The 19103-nt window shown below is 40.9% G+C and overlaps 1 protein-coding gene across 1 annotated transcript in view; it reads right to left on the bottom strand.

The window, feature by feature from the left end:
- Positions 1-19103, bottom strand: part of CTNNBL1 (catenin beta like 1) — a 179201-nt gene that overhangs the window by 132724 nt on the left and 27374 nt on the right. Inside the window, exons 2-3 of the mRNA XM_010355334.2 lie at positions 7421-7609; positions 2926-3032 (exon numbers count right to left, since the gene is read on the bottom strand). Coding sequence (XP_010353636.1) covers positions 2926-3032; positions 7421-7609 — 296 coding nt within the window. The remainder of the gene's footprint in view (positions 1-2925; positions 3033-7420; positions 7610-19103) is intronic.

Raw genomic sequence — 19103 nt, 5'->3', positions numbered from 1 at the left:
TACGCAATCAAAATGACAATTGGATATATGGGAAGATAAATCTGAATGTTTCTGATCTCAACCGGAAAGTTTCATCCGAATACGCTCTAGCAATTTTCATCTTAATTGCACCTCACTGATCTAGAGAATTATGAAAGACACTGCATCAGTAAGAATTCAAGAACTCAAGGTTAAAACACAATGTAGTTTCCTAACCGCTTTTTGACATGAAAAAAAGAAGTTCTTTATGCATAATTTCAATTTTCATATGTTCAGATTTTAAAACTAAAATATTGTATACATTGTCTGAATGAAAAACACTACTGATTTTTTAAAATAAAATCACACTGTCTTAAAGCCAGTTAATGAACTATAACACTAAGTACCTAAGATGTAGATGGTGAACATAACCTGCAGAAACTCTGCTCCATATTGACAGACGTGTATCTACCAAGTGGGCAAAGGAAATACTGGTGTTCAAAGAAGTAAGCTGAATTTCTTACATTTCCCGTGTTATTAACCTGCAGCATAGCTTCTTCATAATGTATCCTTAGGTTCAAGCAATGGGGATGTAATAAAGACAACAGGGACTACATAAGCTCTCTTATGCTTATTGGGCACCTACAGCAAGGCAAGTACTGTGGTAGGCACTAGAGACAGACAAGACACAGTCAATCTCCTAAAAGGAACAGAGTATAATGCAGGAACCACTGAGTACAGAAATAACAACAAAACAAATGGCAAAGATGTTAAAGACTGATCACATGCATTGTGGGCAAGAACACAAGAAAAGAGATGCTGCTGCTGGAGGAGAATTTAAAAATAGAGAAAATTGGCAGTAGCCATCATTAAAATGTACATACCCTTCAATCCGGGAATTCAAAATTTACGTATCTATCCTACGGAAACATATGCACACAAAGACACGTACAAGTAGGTTCACTGTAGCATTCTTCATAAAAGCCAATATTTAAAATAATCAAATGTCCATCAATAGAAAATAATTAAATAAGTCATGGTATTTCCAAACCATGAAATACTATGCACCAGTTAAAAAAACACAAGGTAGACATGCCTGTACTACAGACATGCCTGTACAGATCTGTTATATGACCCAAAAGATCAAGGTGCAGAATATGTACGGTGTGATTTAAGTAGAAACAAATACATTTGCATAATTAACTGTTCACAAGGTTCCTCTAGGCAGAGGAATAGAAAGAGATCAGAGCAGTGAAGGAGAACTTTTATTTTTCACTCTACTCATGTACCACTGGTATTTTCAGAATGACAATCTATTCATGCATTACTCGTGTAATTACACACACACACACAAACACACACACAGTGCTCCTGTATGGTGGAGATCAGTACAAAACCTGATAGGACTCTGGTGCTGGGTAAGCTGGGCCCTGCTCTATTAATAGCTATTCCTACTATCAAAGAGGGCTGTGGCCCTAGGCCCAGTAACCACCTTCTCCCCACCCTGCCTTCTCATTCACAGCATAGGGACAACACAGTTGACCACGCTGGCCTCACTAGGTTACTGTGAAGACTCTGTGCCCTCTGACACCTCTGTGCCTTTGTTCATGTTCCTCATATTGCCTGGCATGCCTTTCTGTGTTATTTTCCACCTAATAAAAATTAATCTTCAAGGCTCAACTCAACTACTATCTTTTCTGTGATGCCCTCAATAGCCCCCAACTTGGTATATACTGTTTCTTCTTCTAAGCACCCACAGAACTCTGCTTATATCTCTTTTCAAGTGTCTGTTTCCTTCTACCTTGCCTTTAGAGTCAGTCTCCCTAGTAACCTATAAACTTGAGTGCAAAGACTGTACTACTCAACTGTTAATTGCCTGGGGGCCTTGGGCATATTAAGATTCATTAAAATTGTATGTCCTGGGAGGGACAAAGATAGGGAGAGAAAGAGGTTTAGAACATTAAAATTGTATAAATGTGAAAGTCCCCTTGGTTAGGATTCAAGACAGACTGAAAGATGCCAGATTCCTCATATTAGCACTTCACAGTGCACCAAGGTGCTAGTGCAGTAAAACTCACCTTAACTGTCATCTCATGGTCACCTACTATGTGCCAAGTACTAAGCTAAACATTTACCATTATTCTCCTTTAATCTTCATACAACCCGGTGAGGAAGGCATTATTTCCTTACACAGATGAGACACCCAAGGCTAAGAAAGGGGAAGTGACTTATTCAAAGGGATGTATCACACCAATATTTGTCTAACTTCAGAGTCTTTGACATGATCTCCACAGTAAAGCTATCACTAATGGCAGGCACAATTAGTCTTCTTTGGGCATTGAAAAGAATAATGCAGGAGAGTTAACATAGCAGGGCTGATCTTGAAAAGGGCTGGCTTACAAGGCTGGCCCTAGGCTGGCAGCCAGGAACTTGGCTTTTGAAATGTTCCCTACGTGATAAGGTTGCTGCTTTGTCAGCCCAGGGCACTGAACAGCTGCTTTCCTTCCAGGAGCCTACAATTTTGTTAGTTATTACTGGCAGAGAATGCCTACATGACCAGTCCTCCATAAAAACCCTGAACTCAGAGTCTCAATCAAATGGTCTTCCCTGGACAGCATCACTGCACACATGTTCATGCATTTCATTGCTGAAGAAAGAAGCATGTCTGTATGACCCCACCCACTGGCAAGGAGAAAACATAGGAAGCCTGTATCTGAATTTCTCCAGATGCCACCTGATGTTGTGTTTTTCCCTTGCTGATCCTGTTGTGTGCCCTGTGTAATAAACCACAGCCCTGAGTATCACTGACTTTGAGTCCTAGGAGTCCTTCTAGTGACTTCCCAAACATGGGGGTCATCCTGGGATTCCTGACCCAAATCACAAAAGCCAAAACAAACCAAACCCAAAACAAAAGTAGCCAACGAAACGCCACAGAGGAGACAGGGTGTCAGTAGAACAAAACCTTACTTCTCTGGATTGTCTGGAAACTTAATCCGCAATTCTTGGTTTTTATATGATCTCTTTTCAAATGTGAGGATCATCTTCTTCACTGAGCTTTCATCCAATGGCTCCTCCTGGTACAAAGAGACAAATGCAACAACTTCAGTCCCCAGGGGGTTTCACATTCACTGTCACTACTTTCCTGTGGCTCTTATACCCCACCTCACTCTGCCATTGATCTTTCTGGGTTAAATGTACAGTACACACCTTATTTTTTGAGATGGAGTCTCGCTCTGTCGCCCAGGCTGGAGTGCAGTGGTGCGATCTTAGCTCACTGCAACCTTCACCTCCCAGGTTCAAGCAATTCTCCTGCCTCAGCTTCCCGAGTAGCTGGGACTACAGGCACATGCCACCACGCCTGGCTAATTTTTTTTGTATTTTTAGTAGAGACAGGGTTTCACCATGTTAGCCAGGATGGTCTCGATCTCCTGACCTCGTGATCCACCCACCTCGGCCTCCCAAAGTGCTGGGATTACAGGTGTGAGCCACTGTGCCCAGCCACGGTACACACTTTATCTCCCCAATTACAATGAGGAGTAAGGGCCTGTAATCACATGCTTCTTTTTGGGTATGTCACTTTGGGTGTCTCACATAATGCCCACTCTCTGTAACACAGGAAATTCAGTTTGAGGTGTTAAACACTTACTGGGCACTTCGGCACTTCAGCACTTCAGAAGGCCAAGATGGGCGGATCACCTGAGGTCAGGAGTTTAAGACCAGCCTGGCCAACATGGCAAAACCTTGTCTCTACTAAAAATACAGGCACACACCTGTAGTCCCAGTTACTCAGGAGGTTGAGGCACAAGAATCACTCGAACCCTGGAAGCGGAGGTTGCAGTGAGCCGAGATTGTGCCACTGCACTCCAGCCTGGGTGACAGAGGGAGACACTGTCTCAAAAAAAAAGAAAAGGTGTTAAAGACTCATTCATTCGACAAATATTTCTTGAGCACACAGTATGGTACAGAGTAAGCAATAATATTAGGTAATATTATTATACATTTACCTTGTCTTCCTTTGCTATATATGTAAGATAAGACTGAAAGGTTTAAAAGAATTGTTTAAGGTCAAGCTCTGAGTCAGTGACAGTGACCCTTAATCTTCTCCTACAGCAGAAGTTGGCAAACCGCAGCCCATGAGCCAAATCCAACCTACTGCCTGTTTTTGTACAGTGTGTAAACTAAGAACGGTTGCTAATTAGCTATAGTCACTGCTTAGCATTTCTTATATATTACTTTGCCTGGTCCTTACCAGATGCTGAGAAGGAATTCAGACAGGTACTTTGAATCCTGAAGTAGCATCAAGAATTTAGTAACCCTGCCTAGAGAATGCAGAAAAAAGCTAGTAGACCATACAGAATTTTCTGGCTTCATATATTGGAATAATACCTATGAAAGCAAATAGAATGAATATTTGAAAACTAAATCATTTTTTCTCCAAAAAATCTACACTAAAATTTCTCACATTTTATCTTCAGTTTACCTTCCAGTTTAAATTAATGTGCTGCAATGCACCCTGCTTCTCTCAATACTATCCCAACTCAAAGCTTCACAGCTTTGTAGTCATTGACCATAACTCACGCCTAAAAGCAATAAAGAAACTGCTATTAAGAGAACCTGAAATAGATCCTTTTGGAAAGCACTGAATCATTCCATAATTTTATAAGTACTCAAAAATGTTAGCTATTATTCTATTATTAAATTTCTATTTCCACATATTGGGCTTTAAGTGGGAGCTACCCATAAATTCATTTTCAGCATGACACATTTCTTAGATTATACCAATGATTCCTAGATCCCAAGGTTCTCTATCGAACCCCTACCTCCTCCCCAGGGTCTACAGCTTAAGGAGAGGTTCCCTGATGTGGTAAAAACAAATCAGAGTCCTGGCTCAGTCAAGACTCAGAGCCTAATTTCACTACTTACTAGCCATGTTGACAATGTTACTTTGCTGAATATATTCCTCAAAGCTTCATCAAGTCCAGCTAATTCTATCTCCTAAGTCTTTCCTAAATTCATCCACTACACACTTAGAATAAAATCCCAAACCCCTCACATGATCTATGTAAGGATCTGGCAGGATCTGCCCAGATAATCTCTCCAACCCCAAACCAGGGCAAAGACCCCCATTGCTAGCCCATATCTACTTGTTCTGTGGCACAAGTAGACTCTCCAGTGTCTGGCACACAGCAGGTACTCAGTGAAGATCTGAGGAGGGAAAGAAGGAAAGAAGGAAAGGAGGAAAGGAGGAAGGGAGGAAAGGAGGAAGGGAGGAGGGGAGATGAGGGGAAGGGAGGGGGGTAGGGGAGGGGAGGAGAGGGGAGAGGAGGGATGAAAATGTTACCTGTATCTCTCAAGGTCATAGAGATGACCTAAAGAAAATATGTACATAAAAGTGCTTTGTAAACTACATGAATGCAAGCTGTTATGGTTATTATTAGCAACAGGCACAATGTATCCAACATCCCACTAGAATTTAACTAAAATAATCAAAACATTTCTAGGAAAAGGTTAATTCACTTTCAAGCAAGCTCAGTATCTGCTACTTTTCTTTTTCTTAGCTAACATCTTGCCCCACTCTGGAGAAAAACCACATTAATGTTAACACAGCTCTCACGGGATTTCCGAAGTCCTGGCCTCTCCAGGGTTTGGCCTTCCCTCTTTTAATTTCTCTCCAACACTAGGGGAAAACTGAATTATCAGTCTTAGTCATCAGCCACAGCAGTATCTCCAATAGCTCAACGTCAGAAACCAGAGGGAGATTTCAGAAAGATGAATGCTGGTGATGTAGCACAAAAAGGACAATAATATTTTACAAGTTCACATGACTTTACAGGGGCAAGCATCACTTGTTTTTCATCAAATGGGACTTTGGTGGCAGTGAGAAAATAACTCCTGGACTTGTAGCCTTCCATGTGTCATTTTTACAAAGTGATCTCTTTTTCCCTGTCCCTTAACAGAAGGGCTGGTCCCACATTACATTTCTGTCTCCCAGGCTAGAAACCACTTACCCATGACAGCTACTATCCTAATCCTCCAGTACCAGCCTTGCCCTACATGGGAATTATACCTGCCAATTAACTGCTGCTGCAGGGCTAACAGATTGAGCAGAAGCTGGTGAGGAGGGAAAGGAGGGAGGATGTGCTACACACACTGTTTGTCTAAGCCCTGGCAAGGCTGCTCCCCTCAGAGAGGAAATTCAAAAATTCAGGACTGTCTCCTACCACATATTTCTAAAGTGCCATCATCTTTTAGGGGCAGACCCCCAAATTAACACTAGTACAAATCCTAATAAGGAAATAGCTACTGTCACAGCACAGTGAAGACCTTTTTGGAATATGAATCCATTTTTTCTTCTTCTCAGATTCACACGCCAGCCTCATTTTTTAAATCCAAACTTAGCATCGTGTCTTTGAGGGAACCAAAAAACAGCTGGCTCTTAAGACTCTATTTCCATAATTCATATTGAACAAAATGCCAGAGTGAAATAACATACAAGTTAACACTTAAAGATTTAAAAAGACACAGAGGTAAGGTCATTTTGTTTTTAATCACTGATATTTAACCTCCACTCTTCCCAGCTTCATTCATTTATTCATTCAATAAATATTTATTAAGGGCCCACCAAGAGCTAGGTATTGCTCTGGGTACCAAAGATAGAGCTGTGAACAGAACAGAGCCAGTCTCTGTTTTCATGGGAGGTTGGGAGGAGGACAGCAATGAGCAAATAAACAACTAGAATTTCAAATCATGATACGTGCTGTGCAGACAATATACAGAATACAGTGATGAGGGAATGAGAGAACGGTTTGCAGGGCTACACAGGAAAGACTTCTTGGAGGAGGAAACATCTCATTGAGACCTGAATGTGAAGAAACCAGCCATACAAAGCATCAAGGAAGAAGAGCATCCCAACAGAGGGCACAGAGGTCCGAAGGTCCAGAGGCAGGAAGCAGTGGAAAGGCCCCAAGGCATCTTGTGGAACAGCAAAGAGAAAGGCCCTGAGGAGTCTCCTTCCCTAAGCTGTACTTTTGCAGTCACATCTAAATACCTAACAATGTGGCACCCCCTTAAACTTCTCCACTTTTGTTGCTTTGCTAATACCACCATTTTCTCTGCCTAAAAAGCCCTTCCTTCCACTTGATAAAATTTGACCCCTCTTTCAAAGGTAATAACACAAGTGCCTTCTATGTGTCCTCAGTAAGATCCAGGAAGCCTGCCCTGACCCTCCCCTACAGTACATAATAAGGAATAATTTGAAAACTCTGTCTTATTCTTTACATCTCGCAAGATGCTTTCCCAACTGCACTAACTCACTTAACCTTCACATTAACGCAATGAAATATGAATTCTTAACCCCATTTTACAGATGAAGATGGGAAGCTCAGACAAGCCGAGTATTTGGCCCAAAATTACATTCTACAGGGCCAGCCATCTCAGCTCCCACCCATCGCTGCCACGTTACCTCTTCCTCTTCCTCTTCCCCATCTCTGTCAATAATCTGAAGCAGCCTTTTTTTGTCATCATCCGCTTCTTCCACCACAGTCATTTCTTCTTCCCGATAGCGGCCACGTTCTCGAGTACCAGTTTGTTTCCGACGCATCTTCTGCTCCTCCTCTTCATCATCCCGGGGACGTTTTGTGCCCCTATTGGGCTGAGAGAAAAGAAACATAGGATTTTAGAGCTGGACATGACATAGAAGCTGGGCATGGTGGCTCACACCTATAATCCCAGCACTTTGGGAGGCCAAGGAGGGCAGATCTCTTGAACCCAGGAGTTTGAGACCAGCCTGGGCAACATGGTAAAACTCTGACTCTACAAAAAATACAAAAAAAAAAAAAAAAAGAAGACTTTGCAAGGCACAGACAGCAAATATCCTAAAAGCTTTCAAGAATTCTCTGACTCAAAAGCAGCCAGCATACAATTTCTCCCACCACATGGAGTAAAGCTCTATGTGGTCATTTTTCAGATCCTTAATGATTCTATAAATATACCATGGAAGTCAGTGGGAATTTTTTTATATCCAGTTTTGCCGTTTCACAAAAGTTCCTATGTATATGGAAACAGCAACAAAGCTATCTTAAGATGGCAGCGCTGGGTTAGGCTCACGTACTAGTCAAGATAGAACTCCCAACGTCAACCTCTTAGCACCTGGTTTTAATTCACATCTACAAAAGATTACAAAGCCTTTTCTACAGTTACTCCCAAGTAGTCCAAATATAAAATAGTACATATGTAACTTCTGAATGTCTACTGCACTCCCAATTCTATTTTACAGAAGAGTTGAGTTAAGGCCCAGAGCCTGGGCAAAGGACCTAAATAGACACTTCTCAAAAGAAGATATACAAATGGCCAGAAGATACATGAAAAAAAAAAATGCTTACCATCACTAATCATCAGGGAAATGCAAAGAAAAACCACAATGAGTTATCACATCACACCTATCAGAATGGCTATCATGAAAAAGACAGAAGATAAAGTGTTGTTGAGGGTGTGGAGAAAAGAGAACTCTGTGCACTGTTGGTGGAAATACAAATAAATACAGCCATGATGGAAAACAGATGGAGGTTCCTCAAAAAATTAAACACAGAATTATTATATGATCCAGCAATCCCACTTTTGGGTATGTAACCAACAGAATTGAATTCAGTATGCTGAGAAGATATCTGCCCTATTCATTGTAGCGTTATTCACAATAGCTAAGATATGGAAGCAACCTATGTGTCCGTCACTAGATGAATGGATTAAAAAAAGTATATATACACAATAGAATTCTACTCAGCTCTAAAAAGCGGGGAAATTCTGACATTTGAGACAACCCGGATAAACCTGGAAGACATTAAGCTAAGCGAAATAAGCCAGGCACAGAAAGACAAATACCTCATAATCTCACTTGTATGTGGAATCTAAAAAAGCTGAACTCATAGAAGTAGAGAGTAGAATAATCGTTACCAATGGCTGTGGAGGAAGGGAATGGAGGAAAATGTTGACTAAAGAGTATAAAGTTTCAGTAAGGCCGGGCGCGGTGGCTCACACCTGTAATCCCAGCACTTTGGGAGGCCGAGACGGGCAAATCACCTGAGGTCGGGAGTTCAAGACCAGCCTGACCAACATGGAGAAGCCCTGTCTCTGCTAAAAGTATAAAATTAACCAGGCGTAGTGGTGCATGCCTGTAATCCCAGATACTCGGGAGGCTGAGGCAGGAGAATCGCTTGAACCCAGGAGGCGGAGGTTGCGGTGAGCTGAGATCGTGCCATTCCAGCCTAGGCAACAAGAGTGAAACTCCGTCTCAAAAAAAAGAAAAGAAAAGAAAAGAAAAGTTTCAGTTAAACAGGAAGATAAGCTTTAGTAACTTATTGCACTGTATGCTGAATAAATAATAATGCACTGTACATTTAAAAATTGATAAAATAGATTTTAAATATTTTCACCACAGAAAAAATATTAAAGGTGATGGATTTGTTAATTAGCTTGATGTAATCATTCCACACTGTAGACATACATCAAAATACCACCTTATACCCCATAAATATATACAATTATTTGCTAATTAAAAACAAAAGTTTTTAAATCAAATATAATACTAATAATAAAGGCCCAGAAGCCAAGTATTACATAAGATCACAAAACCATCAGCGCACCACTGAAAACAGAACTGGCACTTCCAGACTCCTAGTCCAAGGACCTTTCTACCATACTCTGTTAGGACCTCATTTTGCCTTTTATTGTTGTTGTTGTTTACTTTTTAGAGATGAGGTTTCACTATGTTGCCTAGGCTGGACCTCAACTTCTGGACTCCAGCAATCCTCCTGCCTCAGCCTTCTGAGTAGCTAAGACTACAGCTACTCATTTTGACTTTTACAATACAATCCATCAAGAAGTTCTTAGTGTTGTTTTCCATTAAATTAGAATAAAACAGAGCAGTAGTGAAAGGGGCTTCAGAGCTGAAGAGACACAACACTGCCCAGACACCAAACAGCCCAGTGTCTCCATTCAGCTCAACTTACTCCTGATTCGACTCTGGGCCAGTAGCCTACCTCTCTAAACCTTAGTTTCCTTATCTGTAAATGGACATTATAATTCTTTCCTCTGTGAACTTCAAGTGAAAGAACTCTAAACCATAATGGTATTAAACAAATACAAAAAATCATCACTGTGAGGTAATCCACATGATTCTGTCTTCTCCAACAAAACATTTGTGTTAGATTCTTCAATGAGATTTTCTTTATCTGATATAGTAATCACACCCACCAGCAATATGCTTGGTGCAATGTGGTATGTTACTACCAAACAGAAGAAAATGCCACTTTCACTGCCAGCCTGCTAAGTTGTTTGGTAATAAGAGAAAATTTTCTATTATACATGTTACACATCTCCCCTTTTGACTTTTATTGAACTGTACTCTGCCAGTGGTAGAAAGTCATTCCCCTCTTTATTCATGTTACCTGCTTGCTCCACATCCCAGGTGCTTTAGTAAGTCTGAGCATATGACATTGTTGAGAAAACTCACATTCGACAATTTAGTTTGTAGGGTACCACCTGCTATTTTTCACTCTCTTCCTAGTCTCCCTGAGCTAGATGATAATTTCATATGAACACACACTACTTTCCATAAGGACAAAAATTACAAAAATCTACTATCATCATTACTACTCTACCCTAAAAAAGAAAAATAAAAAGGAAAGCAACATGCCAGTAATCACAGACAGGCTACAATAAAAAAGGAGGTGGTGGTTTACATGTAAGAAGAGGAAAGGAAGGTAGATTCGTCCTAAAGGAGGGCAGGCTTCCAACTGGAAATCTGTAGCTCCTCAGCAGGTAAGGAACTTCAGCCCTCTGGGAAGACTAATTCTTTCAAGCTCATAAAAGAAGCCCTGCTGCGATTCTGATTAGCGTGAGCCTACTGCAGCAGCCAAGTCAAGGCATGAGCTCCACAGTTCTCCACGGAAAGGAGATTTCTAGATTGTTTATCTCCGAGGAGAGAAAGAAAAGGCAGTGGGCCACAGTTAAAAGAAGAAAGCTAAATATTGCCACAGTTAAGAAATGCAAAATAGAAAAATACACTAGCAATGTCTCCTTTGAACACATTTCCAATCCTCTTCTTTAAAACAAACATTTCAGAAGTCGGGGGAGGACGGCCACAGCACTCCAGCCTGGGCGACAGAGCGAGACTCCGTCTCAAAAAAAAAAAAAAAAAAAGTCAGTGGAGGAGTTTCTTTTATTAAATTCCCGTTAAAATGGCAATTTTCTTCTGCAGAACTTCAATCTTCACCACATCTCTGGCAATGAGAAGTAGTTAACAGCTCTATTTTATAAGCAGGAAGACAGGATGCCTAAGATCTTTTAATAAACTCTTGCAAAGACAACCTGGTCCCTTCTCAAAGTTGAATCTGACCTCTGGAAGACTGCTAATCTGCCAAGATTCCAGGACCCTAACTGAGACAGATCTGAGGAACTTTCAGGCAAGAACATTCACCTATAAATATGTCATATAAGACCTTGGTTACGTTAAAACAATACTTTTTAAATCATTAATTCAACAAATAACTTACTAAAGAGTTATAACGCTTGAAGGATCTTCAAGCAATCAGCTGCCAGTCCCAGGCTTCCAACAGGGTCATGTATAAATAGGGACACAGGGATAAACAGGGCCAGTGTGGATTCTTGAGACAAGAATAACTCTGTTAACTTTTATCAATAGTGTTTAAGTATAACATCCCTAACAGGGTTACCTTTAAGTCCACCAACTGTTTCTCCAACCTTCTCCCTCACACACAGTATTCAGCTTTAGCTTTAGCACCTCATGACAACTCTCCGGCAGAGCCGAACCCAGCTGCGACAGCTCCTTCAGCAACACAGCAGCTCCCACCTCCCTCTCCAACAGAGAATACGCCATGCAAAGGCCCTGATATCGTGTATTTCCACATTTCTCTTCTAAAGGCAAAAACTGTAAGAACTTCTCTTCATTTCTCTTCTTAACCCTCAAATGTCTCTTTTTCAAACACTAACACTGCAAATTGTAAAGTTTTGAATCATTCCTGAGATTTGACCACTCTGAATAATAAGAGATAGGATTCATTTCTTCAACTAAGTGCCAACTGTATGAGGTACTGTGATGGGTACTGGACACATAAGTGTGAACAAGACAAACAATGCCTTGTTATCAGAGCTTAACAATCTGGAACAGTGTTCAATCGAAATATAGTACAAGCCACAGATGTAATTTAAATTTTTTAGTAGCCACATTTAAAAAGAAACAGGTAATAATATGTTTATTTAATCTAACATACCCAAAATATCATTTCAACATGTAATCTATATTTAAAAATTACTAATTTGTTATTTTACATTCTTTTTTTCACACTAGGTCCTTGGAATCTGGTATGTATTTTACACTTATGGTGTATCTCAATACAGACTGGCCCAATTTCATATACTCAACAGTCATATGAGGCCAGTGGCTACAGTACTGAATAGCACAGGCCTAGGGGATTTCCAACTGAGGGGTTCCAGCTCCCCGATACAAGCTAAAATGGATTTGCCTTTCCAGCAACATTGAATGAAATATGGACTAAAAAAGTTGAAGTCCTGCCTGTTCATGAAAGATTCACACTAAAAATTATGAAGCTAACTCAACAACCTGACCAAGAAATAAACTTCCTAATTTATATTTACCCAATATTCACCACTGAGAGAGCGATGGGTTATATAAAACAAAACAAGAATTGTAAGCAGGGAAGAAGCTCAGAGCTGTCAAACTGATTTCACCAAAGGGAAGCCAAAGGGCTCTTGATCCACAGAAAGAATGTAATACTCACAGCCTGTCAGAGAGGTCAACAGCTCAGGCTGAGCTCTCCCTGTGTCTTACACAACCAATCCCAACAGGCTTCAGCCATTCTTACCAGTCACCTTTGGAGACTAATTTGTTTTGGTATCTGAAAGGTATTTGGAATCCCTCAAGATGAAGGAATGACAAAAGCAACTGTTCTTAATAAAGTCATTTCTCTGCCTCTGCTGCCCACAGGACTAGAGAAAAATGATTAACTCTTAACTTCCGAACATCAGCCTTTAAGGGTTTTTACAATCTTCTACAATTCCCTGCCTTACTCCCAATAGGTGGTAAGTGGTATAAAAGCTAAGCATTTCCCACCAACCAACCACACAGCTGGAAGCCTTTCTAGGATAAAGGTTTCCCATTCACTCAAAGCTCAGAGTAGGCTTCACGATAATAGACAGATGCCTTTACTCGCCAATAATCTTGAGGCTTATCACGTGTGTGTGTGTGTGTGTGTGTGTGTGTGTGTGTGTGTGGCTCCAACCATACCCCTGCAAACAGAAATCAAGACATCTTCATGAGAGCTCTGAAGGAGTTAAAAAAATTAAGCAATCTGCCTAGGATACTCCCTGCGTACCCAGACAATATCCAACCTAAGCTTTGGGTTTCATTTTTTCCTCTTTTTTTTTTTTTTTAATTAAAAAGCAGTGAGAAGCTGTAGCTATAATGAGGGGCTGTGGGAACATGCAGTTATATTGAGCTCAAAGTAATGTACCATAGGAAGAGGCTACATCACCAGAACGAATCCTAAATTAAAACTCCACTATGAAACCAACCCCATTTCCTCTGAGCGTGCAATCTGTATTATCACATTTATGGGCTGTCTCGACCTCAATTAGGCTTGGGGGCGGTGGGGGGGGAGAGAACTTCTGTAATGAGCAATAATAGCATCATTATGATAAATTATGAAAACACACAATGCAATTATTAATGTGAAGAGCGCATTTGTATCAGAATGTAAGAGTGTAAATGTGTGCATATGGTGTGTCTAAAGACAGCTCAACATTCCAAGTTCCCTGGCTAAGAAAGGGGATAATTTGTAAAAGGTACTTTTATGAAAAAAGATGTCCAATTCTAATAAGAAAATGGAAAAAGTCAAAGGAAACCTTCTAAACCTTGTAACAAACCAAGAATTCTTCATCTAGAACTTAAGAGCTTGGCTAACTTCAGAAAAGGATCTTCCAAATGAGGCATGAAGTACTGCTTCCAAGATATCAGACAATAGGAAAGACAGTAATTTGAGCCAGGAGAAGGAGATAATTTAGTCTTTCTCTCTCTTTATATTAATAGAATAGGGAAATCTGAGATGAGTGAGTTTAAGCTACTTGCCTATGGTGAGCAAGACCACAAGGCTTCTAAATCCCAATATAGTGCTTTTTCTTTTTCTCCATGTTACCTTAAAACTGGTTGGTAAGAAAATAAGAGGACCCAGAAGCAGCCACTAGTAAATAAGTAAACAAAGCTACTATTAAAATATAAGAACACAGACTAGTGGCTATTTTAGACAGGATATAACTAGAAATAAACCACCATCAACAGGAAAAGGCTTTCAATTCATTACTGCTAGAGCTAATGATTCCTAATCTGCTTGCAACGGTGATAACCTGTATGGAGAATGAGTTTTAAAGTCAATTTTTCCTAAATTCAAATCCTAGCACCTCTACTCAGCAGCCCCGGAAAGTAAGTTATTCCCTCTACGCTTCAGTTTTCTCAGTCTATAAGCTGAGAACAATAACCTCTTTCACACAGACATGTATGCATATACGTATGCATGTACATAAAAGCCTATGTTTCTTTTCTTTTTTTGAGACGGAACCTCACTCTGTCACCTAGGCTGGAATGCAGTGGTGTGATCTCGGCTCACTGCAATCTCCGCCTCCTGGGTTCAAGCGATTCTCCTGTCTCAACCTCCTAAGTAGCTGGGACTACAGGCATGTGCCAGCACACCCAGCTCATTTTTGTATTTCTGGTAGGGATGGGGTTACACCATGTTGACGAGGCTGGTCTCGAAAGTGTGACCTCAAATGATCAGCCTGCCTCGGCCTCCCAAAGTGCTGAAATTACATGCATGAGCTACTGCGCCCAGTCTTAAGGCCTGGGTTCCTAAAGTACAGAAGCAGTTTGGTCCACAGAAAACACCACACTGAGCTCCCTATCTCTCCTGACATACTTGATTAAAGGAGGCGGGCTAGGTGCAGTGGCTCACGCCTGTAATCCCAACACTTTGGGAGGCCGAGGCGGGAAGATCACCTGAGTTCGGGAGTTGGAGACCATCCTAGCTAACACAGTGAAACCCCGTATCTACTAAAAATAAAAATTTAGCCAGTCATGGTGGCGCGTGCCTGTAAACCCAGCTACTGGGGAGGCTGAGGCAGGAGAACTGCGTGAACCAGGGAGGCGGAGGTTGTGGTGAGCTGAGATCGTGCCACTGCACTCCAGCCTGGGCAACAAGAGCAAAATTCTGTCTCAAAAAAAAAAAAAAAAAAAAAAAAAATCAAAGAGGCTCAAGGTTGGAAAGAACTCTGACCACTAACAGTTAGGTTTTTATATGTGGATCCCTTTTCTAATGTCAAAATATTTGACAAGACCAACCAGGTGAAGTGGCGCACGCCTGTAATCTCAACAATTTGGAAGGCAGAGGGGGGAGGCTCGCTTGAGCTCAGGAGTTCGAGACCAGCCTCAGCAACATAGTGAGAACCTTGTCTCTACAAAAAATTTTAAAAATTGCCTGTAATCCCAGCACTTTGGGAGGCTGAGGCGGGCGGATCACAAGGTCAGGAGATCGAGACCACGGTGAAACCCTGTCTCTACTAAAAATACAAAAAATTAGCCGGGCGCGGTGGCAGGCACCTGTAGTCCCAGCTACTCAGGAGGCTGAGGCAGGAGAATAGCCTGAACCCGGGAGGCGGAGCTTGCAGTGAGCCGAGATCGCGCCACTGCACTCCAGCCTGGGCGACAGAGCGAGACTCCGTCTCAAAAAAAAAAAAAAAAAAAAAATTAAAAATTAGCAGAGCATAAGGGCATGCACCTGTAGTCCCAACTACTCGGGAGGTTGAGGTGAGAGGATCACTTGAGCCCAGAAGGCTGCAGTGAGCCAAGGTCGTGCCACTGTACTCCAGTCTGGGTGACACAGACAGACCCTGTCTCAAAAAAAGAAAAAAAAAAAAAATGACAGGACCACCTGCCCCCCAGACTTCCATTTTTTGGTACCCAATGATTAAGACACAATGACGACAAACAAATAAATTACTGTATATTATTTGGTAATATTTTTCATTGAATTTGTGTTTTTAATGTCCACATTGACAAAAAAAGAGAGGAGAGGGAGAGATCATGTATTCATTTCTCAGAAAATGCTTGTGTACTTCTGGATCCACAACTTCTTGCAATAATTCTGAGGCTATCTAGAGACAGTTCAGGCATCAGGCACCCTTGATCTCACCCAGTTATCTATGTTAGGTTTGAATCCTTTTTAACATATCTCTGCCCAGGCATATACCAGGGCTTTCCTAACACCTCCAGTGACCAGATACTCACCTCCTCCCTAAACTGTGCCCCCTCCACCTTTGAATCACTCAGTTAGGAAGCTCATTCAATTGAGGAGAAACCTTTCCACTTACACTCTCTCCTTCCATGGTTCCTAATACTTCCCCCTTTAAGGAAAGGTAAAACATGTCTAGTCTCGCTCATATTAAAAAAAAAAAATTACATTTTTCAAGACAGCAATCCTTCTTATTTCTTCCTTCCCAATTGCCTTTTCTATTTCAGAATAAACACTTTCAATAAGACGGTCGGGCAGGGGGCAACAGAGGAGAGGAGGGGGGTACACACATAATCATATTCCTTCCTACCATTATTTTGGAATTTCATAATTTTAAAGCTTTCTAATACCTCTTGGAATAATTAGACATATGGAATGTCGCAAACCAGCTTGTGGATGCATTGGTCTAACCAAATTGAAATGCTCAGAAATCATCTGCTGTTAACCTCTTCTGATTACCTTTTGTCAGAATAAAAGGGAGTTTTCAAACATTCATTTTTACCAGATGGTAGTGAGTGGCCTGACCCAGAAGTTACAGATGAGTTGCAGTAATGAGTTTTCCCTTGCCTTTACTGGCTGCACATTCACTGGTGACATTTTACAACTAGGACTTCTGGCTCAATCAATATTTGCAGGCATGAAACCTGCCAAAGTTAACATCAGGGCTCCCTTGCAAATTTGCTTAAGGCACCACAAATGAAAAAGCTCACACTCTCTAATGCTGCAACTATCATCAGCCAAAGTTCATAATTAGAGATCAAAGGAATCAGAGACAGAAAATGCCACTCACCTCAAAGGGTTGTTGTGATGATTAAACAATACACCTAGGGCCGGGCGCGGTGGCTCAAGCCTGTAATCCCAGCACTTTGGGAGGCCGAGACGGGCGGATCACGAGGTCAGGAGATCGAGACCATCCTGGCTAACACAGTGAAACCCCGTCTCTACTAAAAATACAAAAACTAGCCGGGCGAGGTGGCGGGCGCCTGTAGTCCCAGCTACTCGGGAGGCTGAGGCAGGAGAATGGCGTAAACCCGGGAGGCGGAGCTTGCAGTGAGCTGAGATCCGGCCACTGCACTCCAGTCCGGGCGACAGAGCGAGACTCCGCCTCAAAAAAAAAAAAAAAAAAAAAAAAAAAAAAAAAAAAAAAAAAACAATACACCTTACAAAGGTGCCCTAGGTAAACTACAAATCGCTATACCAATGAAAGGTGTTATCATCATCATATTTTTAGGAAATGTCTGAGTGAAAATGCCAGATATTAATATATAAATATATATTACACCTCTGCAAATTTGCAAGACTAGCTTCAAAAAAAGATCAATGAATTATGTCAACCTACTACCTTTTTTACTGGAGGAAAAAATAGGTATCAAGAGCTCCTCAAAATCCCAAAGCAGAGTCTTTGCAAAATATAAAAGAGAACCACCATTTATGCCCAATTAAAAAAAATTACAGGCAATAAGACTACAGTAATTACTGGAGAATATGGTCTTTATCAATGTTCACAATGAAGGGGAAAATATCAATGTATCAAAAAGCAAAATTACAGTCTCACTTATGATCTGTAATCTGATTGGCTGACAGCTAAGATGGATGTGATTTATGATTTAAATCACTAGTCATGAAGACTACTTAATCCATTTTTCCTACCAAAAAATTCTTATTCCTTGTTAAAGCCTGAATATACATTCATCTCACCGCCAAAGGGTGTATAGATTTCTTTTTTAGAAGTACAAACTATACTTTAATGTCCATGATTTACTTTGACATCTGCTCTGATTGATTCTACAGCTACATCAGAAAGCTGAATGTTGATTCAGTTCCTTTATCAAAACTAACATAGGCAGATTACTTGTAAAGTTATTGGAAGGCAAACTATCTCCATTTTAGCACACTTATGAATCTGTTTTGTCAGCTACACCAGAACCATCAGCATCCACTCATTCATTAAGGAAGTATTTACTGAGCTAAAAGAACCTGAACATCACTCTATTAGGTGCTGGAGGGACTGTTAAACATCAATTTAACAACAAAACAGCACTGATCTAAGAGAAGTAAGGTGGTACAACGCAAATAGCAGAAAACCAAAAATCAGAAAAACCTGGGTTCTAGTGGTAAATCACTTAAGAGCCACGTGACCTTGGATAAGTCATTAGACTTATCAATGCTGCATTTATAAAAATGCTCAGCCCTTGCTTTGCTATCTCACAGGGCTAACTTTACTTTAGTTGGCTAAGGGATAGGAAGATTAAAATGAGATAAAAATACAGGACTTCGGAAAGAAAGCACAGAATACAATTTCTCTCATTGATTGCAAACTGCAAAGCCCTGTATATACAACAGACTTTATTTATTTATTTATTTATTTATTTATTTATTTATTTTAGATGGCGTCTCACTTTGTCTCCCTGGATGGAGTGCAGTGACACGATCTTGGCTCACTGAAACCTCCACCTCGTGGGTACAAGCAATTCTCCTGCCTCAGTCTCCCAAGTAGTTGGGACTACAGGCGTGCACTACCACACCTGACTAATTTTTGTATTTTTAGTAGAGATGGGGTTTTGTCATGTTGGCCAGGCTGGTCTCAAACTCCTGACCTCAAATCATCCGCCTGCCTTGACCCCCAAAAGTGCTGGGATTACAGGCATGAGCAACCATGCCTGGCCAGACTTTAAATTATTTAAAGCCAGCTTTTGACAAAGAACATAAGAAGATGATCGTAGATGAAAAAATACTGAGTAGTCCATAAGCATATAAAAAGTAGCCCAACCT

The sequence above is a fragment of the Rhinopithecus roxellana genome, chromosome 13, assembly GCF_007565055.1.
Source record: "Rhinopithecus roxellana isolate Shanxi Qingling chromosome 13, ASM756505v1, whole genome shotgun sequence".
In the NCBI taxonomy this organism is placed as follows: Eukaryota; Metazoa; Chordata; class Mammalia; order Primates; family Cercopithecidae; genus Rhinopithecus; species Rhinopithecus roxellana.
Note: the sequence above shows the minus strand (reverse complement) of the source record. Positions and strands in the feature narration are given on the sequence as shown.